This window comes from Pimephales promelas, chromosome 1, assembly GCF_988280905.1.
Source record: "Pimephales promelas chromosome 1, fPimPro1.hap1.1, whole genome shotgun sequence".
Taxonomy (NCBI): domain Eukaryota; kingdom Metazoa; phylum Chordata; class Actinopteri; order Cypriniformes; family Leuciscidae; genus Pimephales; species Pimephales promelas.
In genome coordinates this window covers 4,097,501-4,111,836 of record NC_142769.1, presented here as the reverse complement: position 1 = coordinate 4,111,836, position 14,336 = coordinate 4,097,501, and the positions used below count along the sequence as shown (strand labels likewise).

The 14,336-nt window shown below is 36.9% G+C and overlaps 2 protein-coding genes across 6 annotated transcripts in view; both read right to left on the bottom strand.

The window, feature by feature from the left end:
• Positions 1–243: 243 nt before the first annotated feature.
• On the bottom strand, positions 244–5,221 carry clec3a (C-type lectin domain family 3, member A). Of its 4 annotated transcripts, none has more exons than XM_039657063.2 (4): positions 5,126–5,221; positions 2,568–2,782; positions 2,386–2,472; positions 244–728 (listed from the first exon to the last, which is right to left on the bottom strand). In XM_039657063.2, exons 2-4 carry the CDS (start codon positions 2,671–2,673, stop codon positions 331–333), a joined length of 591 nt encoding a protein of 196 aa, XP_039512997.2. In that variant the 5' UTR covers positions 2,674–2,782; positions 5,126–5,221; the 3' UTR covers positions 244–330. The 4 variants fall into 4 exon arrangements, with proteins under 4 accessions (XP_039512997.2, XP_088984545.1, XP_088984565.1 ...); XM_089128419.1 differs by having other exon boundaries at positions 2,568–2,698; XM_089128439.1 differs by lacking the exon at positions 5,126–5,221 and adding an exon at positions 4,929–5,032 and having other exon boundaries at positions 2,568–2,698.
• A 3,828-nt stretch (positions 5,222–9,049) lies between these two features.
• The window catches only part of vat1l (vesicle amine transport 1-like), a 41,440-nt gene continuing 36,153 nt past the window's right edge, over positions 9,050–14,336 (bottom strand). For both annotated transcript variants that reach the window (XM_089117960.1, XM_039690737.2), the window contains one exon: positions 9,050–12,008. In XM_089117960.1, the coding sequence (XP_088974086.1) occupies positions 11,910–12,008 (99 nt within the window). In that variant the 3' untranslated portion in view covers positions 9,050–11,909. The remainder of the gene's footprint in view (positions 12,009–14,336) is intronic.

Sequence of the window (14,336 nt, the reverse complement as noted above, 5' to 3'; positions counted from 1 at the left end):
TGTTAATCTGTTTTTACTATTTACATTTCTACTGAATTTTATTTTCCTATAATATTAATCTGAATTCGCAATGTTATGCATTGTTGAAATGTCCTCTCGTAGGCATATTGTAAATTATTTTCAACCTAAATCATGTTAAAATGTTTGACATGGAAACATGTTTTGCTGCCTTGAAAAGCAATCACTGTCAACCACATTAAGTGTTTAGTTCTCAGTGAATAAAGAGGGCACATCATATTACCATTGACTGTTTCATGTTTAATGAGCATCTTCAATGACAGGCTGTCTATATCTTTAACATCCATCGTGTTAAGGCACGTGAGACGCACATCAAGGAATCAGGTATTCACAGATGTATTTCTTCTGGCTGCGACAGACCTCGTCGTGCCACTTCCCCTGAGCTGCCAGCGAGAGAGTAACACAGCTCTCTCTCTTCCCCCCGCTGGGCTCTCTCTTGGACCGGTCCCAGTGGAAGAAGGAGACGGGCAGGCTGTTCACGTCCACATACTGGCCTTCCTTCACTATGTCGGTGATGCCAATCCAGAAATCTTTGGATCCAGACGAGCTGCGCTTGGCGTAGTCTCTGAGTTGGTCGTTTTCGCTCACGTCTCGAGGAATGGCCAGGGTTCCTCCCTGAGCGATGCAGTCCTCGTTGGCCTCATGATAGTGCTTGACCTGCTCAGAAACCAGGTAACACTTCCTGTGGGCCTTAACGCCACGCAGGCAAACTGAAAAGTAGACAAACATTCACTCATGTAAACTACTGCAGATTTAAAGGATTAGTTCACTTTTCAAAAAACTTTTTCTGATAATTTGCTCACCCCCATGTCATCCAAGATGTCCACGTTTTTCTTTCTTCAGTCGAAAAGGACATTCCAGGATTTTTCTCCATATAATGGACTTCAGTGGGAACCAAACGGTTAAAGGTCCAAAAGACAGTTTCAGTGCAAACTGTTCAAAGGGCTTTAAACGATTCCAGACGATGAATAAGGGTCTTATCAAGCAAACGATTGCTCATTAAAAAAAAAAAAAAAAATTTTATAAGCTCAAATTCTCGCCTTGCTCTGTTCTGTGATGCACGTTCGTGACTTTCCTGTTCAAACTCCTTCATCAAAATGAACGAATCTTTTTCCGAGTCAATTCGTTCGTTGAATGAACCAAATGACTTGGAAATTGTGATGAACGAGTTCGAACAGGAGAGGCACAAACGTGTGTCACAGAACAGAGCAAAGAGAGCATTTGAGCTTATAAAATGTTTTTTTTTTTACATTTATTTTTATTTTTTTTAAATGAGCGATCGTTTCGCTTGATAAGACCCTTATTCATTGTCTGGAATCGTTTAAAGCCCTTTGAACAGTTTGCAGTTTGTACTGGAAGTGTCTTTTGGACCTTGAAGCATTTGGTTCCCATTGAAGTCCATTATATGGAGAAAAACCCTGGAATATTTTCATCAAAAACCTTCGACTGAAGAAAGAAAGACATGGACATCTTGGATGGCATGGGGGTGAGTAAATTATCAACAAAAGTTTTTTTCAAAAGTGAACTCCTTTAAGTTTGTTTTTACCATGTGCATATTTCCATCATTATTTATGAATCACTGTTTTTATATTATTAGAAAATAATCGGTAACACTTTACAATAAGGTTCATTAGTTAACACAACCTTAGTTAACATGAACTAAGAATGAACAATACTTATTAGGTTGTATTTGTTAACAGTAGTCAATGCACATGAACAGACAATGAACAGCTGTATTTTTATTAACAAACATTAAAAAAAATAATCACCCTCAAGTTGTTTCAAACCTGTATACATTTATTCATTCTGCTGAACACAAAAGAAGATGTTTTGAAGAATGTCGGAAATCAGACAGTTGGACAGTTAGTATTTTTTTCCTATGGAAGTCAATGGGGTCCAACTGTCAGATTACATTCTTCAAAATATCTTTCTTTGTATTCAGCAAAGAAATTCATAGAGATTTGAAACAACTCGAGGGTGAGTAAATGGTGACAGAATTATCATTTTTAAGTGAACTATTCCCCTAAATGTAATTGTTTCTGACACTATTGCTATTTAAAATTAAAAATGATGTATTTTTGTTTAAACAAAATAGCAACCAAGGCATGGAGTCCTATACACACAAGAGCTTTTTAAAGAACAAAAACCTGACAAATGTCTTGAAATACAATGTCTTGAGGCCCGAAATAAATGACGACTTTAATTATTCCTTACTTGGTAGAACGTCTAAAGTGGACTTATGGAAAGTGTAACCAACAAGAGTAGAGACATTTCTGATGTCATATCTCTCGTTTATTAACATGAGCATGCTTGCGGTGTAAAACAGTAGAGCTTTTTAAATGAAATGTTGTGTGTATTACTGTTAACCTGTTTGCAGTGCCTGCATCTCTTTCAGAGAGTTGATTTCCAGCCACAGCTTGTCAATCTGGGTCCTCATGTCATCATCTTCTGAAGCTGTATCTCAACAGAAGAACGGGTTAGAGGACTGCAGTTACTGTTTTTTATAATGAGAATAAACATATATGTAGTAGTAGTGACACAGAAGTTACCTCTCTGTTGAGCTGGAACTGCTTTCTTCGTGCGAGAGGGACGTCCACACCCGTCGTGGAGAACGCTGAAGCAGATCACCAGAAGCAGAAGCCCAGGTCGTGCCATGGTCGTGGACGAGCTGTTTAAATCACTGCGAGAAACATGGACAAGTCTTACCGTTTTCTCCCTTCCACACTCTCACGCTATTGGCTGGACATTGAGTGTTTGTGTGTACCTAAAAGGGAATTCAAATACCTTCAGTGCAGTCACAACAACCCTTCCCCTGTTTCCAGCCATTCAAAAATATTTACTCAGAAAGCACACAGAATATTTGAGGGGATCGTTTTCCCATTCATAACCCAACAAGAAAACTCATTCACTACCATGCAGGTTATGTCATGGATTAAAGTGTCCCTATCGTGCTACTTTAAAGGTTTGTTTTTGGAGTCTCCTAGATTTACATGCATCTAGGGTCAAAGTCAAAAGCATCACTTCACTTCCCACAGAGTCTGAAAACGGTTTGTTCGAAGATTCTCTCTAAGCCCCGCCTTTCCGAGAGTCTACTCTGCTCTGATTGGTCCAGTCTGTTGTGATTGGTCGACTGCTTAGAACACATGTCGGAGATGAAACGCTTGTTTCATAACTCCATTTTAAAGTAACACCAAGTAACTTTTCCTCTGCGGTCGCCCTACAGGTTGAAGGCGGAATTTTCCATTACCGCTGTTGTAAATAATTTAGCCTACCGTAGCCTACCGTAAACACAGCTATGATCGCTTCACCCAACGGTTCTATTTATCACTGCGCAACCATGTGCGCAACACTGCGGTTTTTATGTTGTTTTTATTTGAGCTTTCATGCATTTTACACATTGGAACGTTGTTGCTGTTCACGGTAAAGCCTGGCTCACACTACAGGAGTTTTAAAATCCTAACAGATTTTGAAATCTGGTTGCAGCTCACACTTAAAGAGAATCTTTGCAGATTTTCTTCCCTCAAATCATGCTCACACTACAAGATTTGAAAATCGCGGTGCATCACACACTACACAATGTTATCAAATGACTCACTCAAAGACAGTGCCTTGTCGCCACTTAGTGGTGTAACAATGTACTCGGACTGAGCAGAGACGAGCAATGCCGAGTGGTAAAATATCAGCAGAAAGCCTAAAGTGAGATTTGAGGATCGAAACTAACTGTTATATTATAATGGCATAAAAAGCATATTGTCAGGTTTATGTTCTGTTATTATATTATGTGGACCCTTATTTTGACATTGTATCTTCTGTTTACTCCACTTCAATGCGCTATTTAGTTTCGGTTTTTATTACTGGACTCGTCTTCGTGCCTGCTGACCACAGCACAACACTTATTTATTAAGCAATATAAATAAATGAAGATAATACTGCATATCGCGCTGTTGAGTCACTCAAAATTACAACAGTGGACATTCCTTCACCACAACAGCCTTGTTTCTTATGACTAGACAGTAGGCTATACTGACGTTAATCACAATCTTGCTCATCCCGATAAATATCAAACATGTTTGATATGATCGGAGCGTGCCCGATTTGTGTGAGAGCAGATCGGGAGGTGCAATATTCGATCTGTGAACGCCTCACATTACCAGATAATCTGCGCCGAACATCGGAACCGATCGAGGCAATCAACAAGATTTTTTCTCCGATTCTCGTGAGGGGAAAATCGGGCATAAATCGGCCTAAAACTCCTGTAATGTGAGCCAGCTGCATTATAGGGACTATGTTTTTCTAGCGGAAGGAAGGCTTTTATTTTACTTCATGAAAGTTGCACTAATACATTTTTTTTTTTACTTTAATATTTTTATTGTGTGGTAACCGTTTTATAAAAGCAATGGTACTCGAAGCAAGTACTATATCTTGAACAAGTAACGGCAGAAGGCGGGGTTACTCCGCTTCGCGTCGTGCCTAACAACGCCCTTGCTTAACTTATTCACGATACACTACAGCACAGCCTCTCGAACCTTATTGCTTACATATATTATTATTATTATATTACAACTATGAATTCATTGCTTGACTCCCTTGTGTCGAGGATGTGAATAAGTTGATGTCGGTGGAGTTGCAGACAGAGGGTCTGTTGAATGTTGATCAGGGAAGTCCAGTTCAGAGCTCGGTGTTCTCGGCTAATTTTAGAGCGTGATGCTGTGAGATGAAGGGATTGGAGAGACGACTGCAAAAACACAGAGCAAACAGCCCAAAGGGAATATTTTCACTGTGTCTGAAACCCATGACATGTGCCCTGAAGAGCATTTAAAGGCTCCTTCTCTTTTTAAAAGGAGTAATATTTTGACAGTCAAATTCACGTTTTTATAAACAAAACAAATATAATTTCACGAGAATTGAACCTTTTCGAAGCCTAGATTGGTGTCAATCCTGAGCTCTGATCTGATGGTTGTAAATTATTTTCAGTCAGACAGGAATTTGGTTGAATCCATGACTAATGATTGTAGCCTATTTTCGCTTTTCCTTGTGATGCTTCCAGACTGGAACTCTTAAAGGGATAGTTCACACAAAAATGAAATTTCTGGTAATAATTACTCACCGTCACGCCGATACAACCCCATAAGACCGTCATCTTCAGAACACAAAATAAGATAATTTTGCTTTCTGATCCCCCTTTAGACTGCCAATATCAAGGAGTAAGTAAAGACATTGTTAAAATTGTCCATGTGACTGCAGTGGTTCAACCCTAATGTTGCAAAGTGACGAGAATAATTCTGTGCGCAAAAAAAAAAAAAACACCAAAACAAAAATAACAACTTTACAAAACTATGTTTTCTTTTCCGTGTCAGTCTCTGATACTGTTTTTTACTGTAAAGTGTTATCACATTTCAATCTATTCTTCACACAAACAAAAAATAATAATAAATAACTAATAAAACAAACAAACAAGTTTTCAGACTTAAAATGGTGCACATATGACCACTTTTAAAATCCTGGGTGTTTTTGTTTCCTTTTTGAAGCTTTAAAGCTTTTAAAAAATCATTTTTTGTTGGGAGGTAACTCTTTTTCAGATAAACCTATGGGATTTAATTTTTTTTCTTCAGGCAAATATTTCCATTACCACAGTGGCGGTTAGAAAATCAATGGGGAAGGTCAAACATATTCTTATCATATTCATATTTCAGTTTTTCTGAATAGCAAAACCTTGCAAAGGCCACCAACTGTAATATTTTGAATTGAAAAGAGCAAAGCGAGTCCGTTCATTTCCTCAGTGGCATTTGTGATAGTAACCTCTGGGGTTACGGAGAAAAAACAGTCGAACATGTGTGTGTGTCATGCTTCAGTCAACGCTGACATTATCATTGCTGCAAAAATCAGATTTGCCGTGTCAAATGTTATTTGGTTGATGCACTGAACAGCATTTTAATGGCATAAACACCAAATCGCACTCCATGGGAAATGCTCTTCACAACATTTTATTCAGATTTCATGTGTTTGCAACCTATCACAATCTAACACAAAAGCACGTCTACTGACTAAAACTACACAGCAACATTATACTCGTGTGTCTTGAGCTGAGATCGGCTAACACGTCACAAATGTAGTGCTTCATCTTTAAGGCAAGTTTTTAGACAAATCTCAAATAACTGTAACCCAAAATAATAATAACAGGAAAGATGCTGTCACACACTATACAGTACGTCTGATTTCCATATAATGCACTCAGTCATTAAAGAAACAAGCAAAAAACAACTTCATTTGTTTAGAAAGAGGGTAAATGTGTCATTATCAGTCAGTTTTTCTTGCTTATTGTACAGTAAAACACTATCAGACTGGCTGTTTATGTATATATTCTATATAACGCCAACTAGTTTAATTATTAGAGAAGAGTTGAGTAAAAACACTCATTTGTGGGGGGAAACAGCGAAAACATAACAAAAATATAATACCACATAAAAACACAATCATTTATGAGGTATATGTAGGCCAGAAAATATATTTTTGACATTAAAATGTCTATTCTCCATGAAATACAAAAAGCAAAAGCCTTCTGGTCCTTGGTGCAGATAAGCCACTAAGAATGTATTTCTCATGTTGGTTATTAGTTTGAAGATGATAGCAGACTTTGAATGTTTACTCGTGATTCTTTAAAGGGACAGTTCACCCAAAAACACATTTCTGTCATCATTTACTCACCCACTGTATGGTAAAGAGCAGGTTGAACAATCCTCATACACTGTAAAAAATATTTTCAAGATTTGTTATTATCACAACATATTTTCTTTTGTCAAATCAACTTTATAATAATTTATTTAGTTGAGATAACTTATTATTTTGAGTTTCTGATGGTTAAATTAATCTACTTCATTGTATTAACTCACTTTTTCCAGTTCAATCAACTCAAAATTTTAAGGCAACCCAGGTTACTTACTTTTTTAAGTTAAACCAACAATATTTTTTTTACAATGTAGTAATCACAACATTTTTTCTTTTGTCAAATCAACTTAAATAATTTAATTAGTTCAGATAACATATAATTTTGAGTTTCTGATGGTTAAATTAATCTCCTTCATTGCATTAACTCACTTTTTCCAGTTCAATCAACTTAAAATTTTAAGGCAACCAAAAATTACTTACTTTTTTAAGCTAAACCAACAATATTTTTTTACAGTATAGGAGAAAGCAGGTCATATGGGTCTGGTGAGTAAATGATGAGTTTGAGGTAAACTTTCTTCAAGGAAAATGTGTAATACTGATTATGGCAACTCATTTAAATGTCTTTTTAAAGGCTTAAATAATATGTTCGGATGTGATCTGAGATGAACAAAAGGTAACACAGATGCCTGTGCAGAACTCTACACACGCTCGCTCACTCACAGACTCACACACACGCACAAAGCACTTCAAGTTCAACCAGTGTCCAAAATGAACTTGCCACACCTAACAATGGCATGTGAATTAAGACAATGTTTGGCTTTAATTTAATAAAAGAAATAGAAATAACGTTTGTCCATATGACAGTTGTTTGTCTTTCCTTGTGTTCACTGTTACTCATATGTGAATCATATTTGAGCCATATTCTGAAAAATTTCACCCCTCGGAAAAACATACAATATACAATTTTCCCCCTATTTTTAGCGTTTTTTAATTAAGGTGAGGTAAAGGAACAGTGCAAGTTTGCACGTCTTGACTTTTACACTACTTTATCCCTAAAATCAGAGGGAACTGGTGAATAGCACTGATGTAGAAGCTCCTAACCCTGGTTTTAAGCCTAAACTTGACAAAAACTATAAACTTGTTCCTCAAATCTGAATGGTTGATTGTAATATTGATCCAGGAACATGTGAAATCAGGATCTAGTTTACAGCATTAGTGGCATAACATTGATTAGAACAAACATTCATTTCTACTCGTCCCTCCTTTTCATTACAAAAAAAACACAATCTGGGTCACAGTGAGACCAGCCCGATCTCATGAAAGTTCGTATCTATGCCACGAATGTCATTTCTCGTGGCATTTATACGCCAAAAACACTTTTTTGCGTATAATACGCACAAACTCCCCACCCCCTCCCCCCTAAACCTAACCCAGGGGTTTTTAGTGCGTACCATATACATGAAAAAAACACTTTTGGCGTATAAATGCCACGAGAAATGACACTCGTGGTATAGATACGCATCTTCATGAGACTGTGTTGGTGAGACTCGTAATGGATGTGAAACGGGGCAAATCTGTAAACGTAAAACATATAACCCTACGATAACTATAAATATGTAAACAGCTTCATAGCTGGAATATTACAATAGTGTAAGTTAGGGATGCACGACATATCGGCCACCATATCGGTATCGGCCGATATTTGCTCATTTTTATGTTATCGTTATCGGCCCCATAATAAAATTTGGCTGATATATTGAAGCTGATAAATAATGAATTATTTCCTTCAACACTTGAGATGTTCAACATGATTGATCTTGAAATATGATTTGAATCAAAAAGGAAAATATAGTTAAATGTGCTGTCACATCGGCTACATGAAATTATAATGAGAACATTATAATTGTGTTAGGGAACGGATTTTAATTGTGAGATTTTTGTTTTTGCAATCAGGCTTTCAAAAATTATATAAAAATTAGATTTACATTTATCAGCTGATATATCGGTTATCGGCTTTCAAATATAAAGTATTATCGTTATCGGTATCGGCCAAAATGTTCATATCGGTACAAATTATAAGCTTTAAATTTCTCTTTTTAAATTCTAAAAACTGGCCCTATGTCCTCTATTTATTATTATTTATCATATTTAACATTATGGTCCACAAAGCTTAAAGGGACAGTTCACACAAAAATTACAATTCTGTTATCATTTGATTTCCTCCTTTCCAAACCTGTATGACAAAAAAAGAAGATATTTTGAGAAGTTTTTTTTTTTGTCCGTACAATGGAAGTAATTGCTTGCTAACATTCTTCAAAAAAAGACAAAAATAACAGGATCAACTGTAGAAAAAAAGTGCAACACACACTGTAAACCGACTTTATTTTTCTGCCAGCTTCAAGGCTTTTATCAGACATCCATTCCAACATTCTTCAAAAAATATATTCTTTTGTGTCAGAAAGAATGTCACGGAGGTTTGGAAGGACACGAGGACGAGTAAATGATGAGAGAACTGACTTTTTAGGGGTATTCATCCCTTTCATTTGTAATGATATATTCTTTTATTGTGAGCAACGTTCCTTAAAGGAACGGTTCACTTAAAAATGTAACTTCTGTCATCATTTACGCACCCTCAAGTTGTTTCAAACCTGTATGAAATTATTTCTTCTGTCGAACACAAAATAATATTTATATCAATCTGACATATTTTAAAGAATGTCAGAAACCAGACAGTTGGACCCCATTGAATTTCATTGTGTTTTATTGAAGTCAATGGGGTCCAACTGTCTGGTTTCTGACATTCTTCAAATTATGTCAGATTTAAATATTATTTTGTGTTCAACAGAAAAAAGAATTTCATACCGATTTGAAACAACTTGACAGTTGACAGTTGGACCTCATTGACATTCATTGTGTTTTATTGAAGTCAATGGGGTCCAACTGTCTGGTTTCTGACATTCTTCAAATTATGTCAGATTTAAATATTATTTTGTGTTCAACAGAAAAAAGAATTTCATACCGATTTGAAACAACTTGACAGTTGACAGTTGGACCTCATTGACATTCATTGTGTTCTTATTGAAATCAATGGGGTCAAACTTTCTGGTTTCTGACATTCTTCAAATTATATCAGATATAAATATTATTTTGTGTTCAACAGAAGAAAGAATTTCATACCGATTTGAAACAACTTGACAGTTGACAGTTGGACCTCATTGACATTCATTGTGTTTTATTGAAGTCAATGGGGTCCAACTGTCTGGTTTCTGACATTCTTCAAATTATGTCAGATTTAAATATTATTTTGTGTTCAACAGAAAAAAGAATTTCATACCGATTTGAAACAACTTGACAGTTGACAGTTGGACCTCATTGACATTCATTGTGTTCTTATTGAAATCAATGGGGTCCAACTTTCTGGTTTCTGACATTCTTCAAATTATGTCAGATTTAAATATTATTTTGTGTTCAACAGAAGAAAGAATTTCATACCGATTTGAAACAACTTGACAGTTGACAGTTGGACCCCATTGACTTTCATTGTGTTCTTATTGAAATCAATGGGGTCCAACTTTCTGGTTTCTGACATTCTTCAAATTATGTCAGATATAAATATTATTTTGTGTTCAACAGAAGAAAGAATTTCATACCGATTTGAAACAAGTTGACAGTTGGACCCCATTGACTTTCATTGTGTTCTTATTGAAATCAATGGGGTCCAACTTTCTGGTTTCTGACTTTCTTAAAATTATGTCAGATATAAATATTATTTTGTGTTCAACAGAAGAAAGAATTTCATACAGGTTTGAAACAACTTGACAGTTGGACCCCATTGACTTTCATTGTGTTCTTATTGAAGTCAATGGGGTCCAACTATTTAGTTTCTGACATTCTTCAAATTATGTCAGATATAAATATTATTTTGTGTTCAACAGAAGAAAGAATTTCATACCGATTTGAAACAAGTTGACAGTTGGACCCCATTGACTTTCATTGTGTTCTTATTGAAATCAATGGGGTCCAACTTTCTGGTTTCTGACATTCTTCAAATTATGTCAGATATAAATATTATTTTGTGTTCAACAGAAGAAAGAATTTCATACCGATTTGAAACAAGTTGACAGTTGGACCCCATTGACTATCATTGTGTTCTTATTGAAGTCAATGGGGTCCAACTTTCTGGTTTCTGACTTTCTTAAAATTATGTCAGATATAAATATTATTTTGTGTTCAACAGAAGAAAGAATTTCATACAGGTTTGAAACAACTTGACAGTTGGACCCCATTGACTTTCATTGTGTTCTTATTGAAGTCAATGGGGTCCAACTATTTAGTTTCTGACATTCTTCAAAATATGTCAGATATAAATATCATTTTGTGTTCAACAGAAGAAAGAAATTCATACCGGTTTGAAACAACTTGACAGCTGACAGTTGGACCCCATTGACTTTCATTGTGTTCTTATTGAAGTCAATGGGGTCCAACTGTCTGGTTTCTGACATTCTTCAAAATATGTCAGATATAAATATCATTTTGTGTTCAACAGAAGAAAGAAATTCATACCGGTTTGAAACAACTTGACAGCTGACAGTTGGACCCCATTGACTTTCATTGTGTTCTTATTGAAGTCAATGGGGTCCAACTGTCTGGTTACCGACATTCTTCGACAAAATCTTCCTTTGTGTTCAACAGAAGACGGAAATTCATACAGGTTTGAAACAACTTGCAGGCGAGTAAATGATGACAAAAGATACATTTTAAAGTGAACTATTCCTTTAATAAACACTTGATGGTAAATTGCCCACTGAGGTAAAAGTCATAAGAAGACACTTGAAGATTTAAAGTCACGTAATATCAGTGAGAGTCATACTATCAATCCTACAACTGTTTTAAACTGCAGTTCCTTACCGGCAACTGCTTCATTTTATTTACTTGCCAAAAGTGTTAATTCTGGACTTCCAATCCGCTGATAGACGGGGACAAATAAAACATCCGAAAAGGCATTCAAGAAGAGAAACGGTTTGGCCTGAAACACTGAAACAATTCAACACTGCATTAAGTAACATTTAACAACACAATTAGTGTTTTGGGGTATTTCGGACCGCATTGTCCAAAAGATACAGACAAACAACAGAGCAAACACATGACACAGACATACGTTTCACAACGGCACGGGGTCAGAGAGCTGAGCTCAGGTTCAGGACAGTCTCGGGTCATGTCGGGGTTCACTGAATGAAGGGCATTCGCTCCTTGTTGTCATTGTCTCCCTCTTGTTCCTCTTCCTCCTCTCCCGCTTCACTGGTCTCTGTGCTATCATTGGCCATCTGAAAGAGAAATGGGAAATCATTGTGTTTTCACACAGGCTGACCGACTGAAGGTCCAGATGTCAAAATTCTGGTGGAAGTGTGACCTCTGACCTGTAGGAGTACCGTAAGGACCGTTACATAGTCAGCAAATCGGTATGCATACACGTTCGCAAGGCTACGCATCGCTACGCTATGCTTTGACCGCCATAATCCGTCTATGTGTAGCCAAATGTGTCGTAGTTTTTGCTACGCGATGCACGCAATACTACGCGTTGTCGGTGGGGGGCGACATTGCAAATATTGTACATTAATTCAAGTATATTCAACCCGATCTCAAGGGAATTCGTACGAATTTTACGAGGTGGCTAATTCGTAACAAATCATACGACCTCACTCGTACGATTTTTGCTAAATCGTACATATTTTTCGAATTGGCCGATTCGTATGAATTCGTACGAATGACCTACCCCAGACCCCGCCCCTAAACCCAACCATCACGTGGGTTTAGACAAATCTAACGAGGTCGTATGAATTAGTACGAATTAGTCACTTTTTAATCACTCGTACGAATTCTTACGAATTGGTCATGAGATAGGGTAGGTATATTATGTTTACAGAAGAAGGTTTGAATACAATGGCGGGCGAAGAGGACAAATTGTGCGAGCTTATACGTATACATCCGCATTTACATGACAGTTCATCGCAATTACACTCCAATAAAATAGCGTTGAAAAAGAGGTTGCAGCCGCGATGGGAAAAACTGTAGATAATGTGACAACAGTAGAGCCAGACCGATATATCGGCAGACCGAAATATATTAGGCATTTTCCAAACTATCGGTATCGGCAGTCATAATGGCCGATAAATGAATATTTCAAAAAATAACATAAAAACGGACGAAACACGCTTGAACCATGTCATGAGTGTTGGAGTTGTATAGTTTGTCCACCAGAGGGCTCGTTGAGTTGGTCACGACTCACGATACATACATTGCTTGAATAACAATTAAAAGAACATCCCCATCAGTTCTCTTAACTCAAATAAGCATGACAAAATTTGTGACTATCATGTCCAGTTAACAAAAATAAATAAAAAAAATAAATAAAATATCAGCCGATATATCGGAATATCAGATTTTAAAACCCAAAAATATTTCGGTATCGGCCTTTAAAACCGTTTATGGGTCGGGCTCTAGAAAACAGACTGGAAAAGTGCCGGTGACAAATTTACTAGGACGCACAAAAAGTGGAAGAGACGCACAATCCCCATCTCTTTTTCGGTTTAAAGGGCGAACATACCACCGCCTATCTCTGCGCTGCCTTTGTTGCCGCCGATGTAAAATCAGCAATATACACTCCTCTTCAGTTAACATTTTAATCTGAATATCACCTACCCGACTCGATTAATATCACCCAACTCTACTGCCCCCTGTTGCGTGAGCGGTGTTTTGCATTTCACGAATCACTTGTGATGCTTGCGTCCACTGTTGACTATGAAAGGGAGCGCATCGCTCGCGTTGACTATGTAACGGCCCAAAGCTTTGAAACCTCTCGTGGTTAAAACAAACAGGGCTGGTCAACAAACTCAAGCTCAAGCATTTCTCTTTAAAGGAGTAGTTCACTTTTAAAAAAACATTTGCTGATAATTTACTTACCCCCATGTCATCCAAGATGTCCATGTCTTTCTTTCTTCAGGTGAAAAGAAATTAAGGTTTTTGATGAAAACATTCCAGGATTTTCTCCATATAATGGACTTCAATGGGAACCAAACGGTTCAAGGTCCAAAGAGTTTCAGCTTCAAAGGGCTTTAAACGACACCAGACGATGAATAAGGGTCTTATATGATCGGTCATTTCAAAAATAAATAAAAAACTGCAAGTTTTATAACATTCGTGACTCTCCTGTTCGAACTCGTTCGTCGAAATGAACAAATCTTTTTTTCGAGTCATTTCATTTCATCTCAAAAAAAGATTCATTCATTTTGATGAACGAGTTCGAACAGAGCATCACAGAACAGAGCAAGGCGAGCATTTGTGCTTATAAAACGTTATTTTTGAAATGACCGATGGTTTCGCTAGATACGACCCTTATTTATCGTCTGGTGTCGTTTGAAGCTCCACTGAAACTCTGGATCTGTATGGATTACTTTTATGATGGATCATGGAAGTGCTTTTTTTGGCTCCAAAATATCAAGGATATTTTTTTATTTAACTCGGATTGTGTTTGGATGAAGAAAGAAAGTCACATACACCTTGGATGGCTTGAGGGCGAGAAAAATTATGGGATCATTTTCAGTTATGGGTGAACTAATCCTTTAAGTGTCCTGAGCTATGAGCAACAGTTTAGA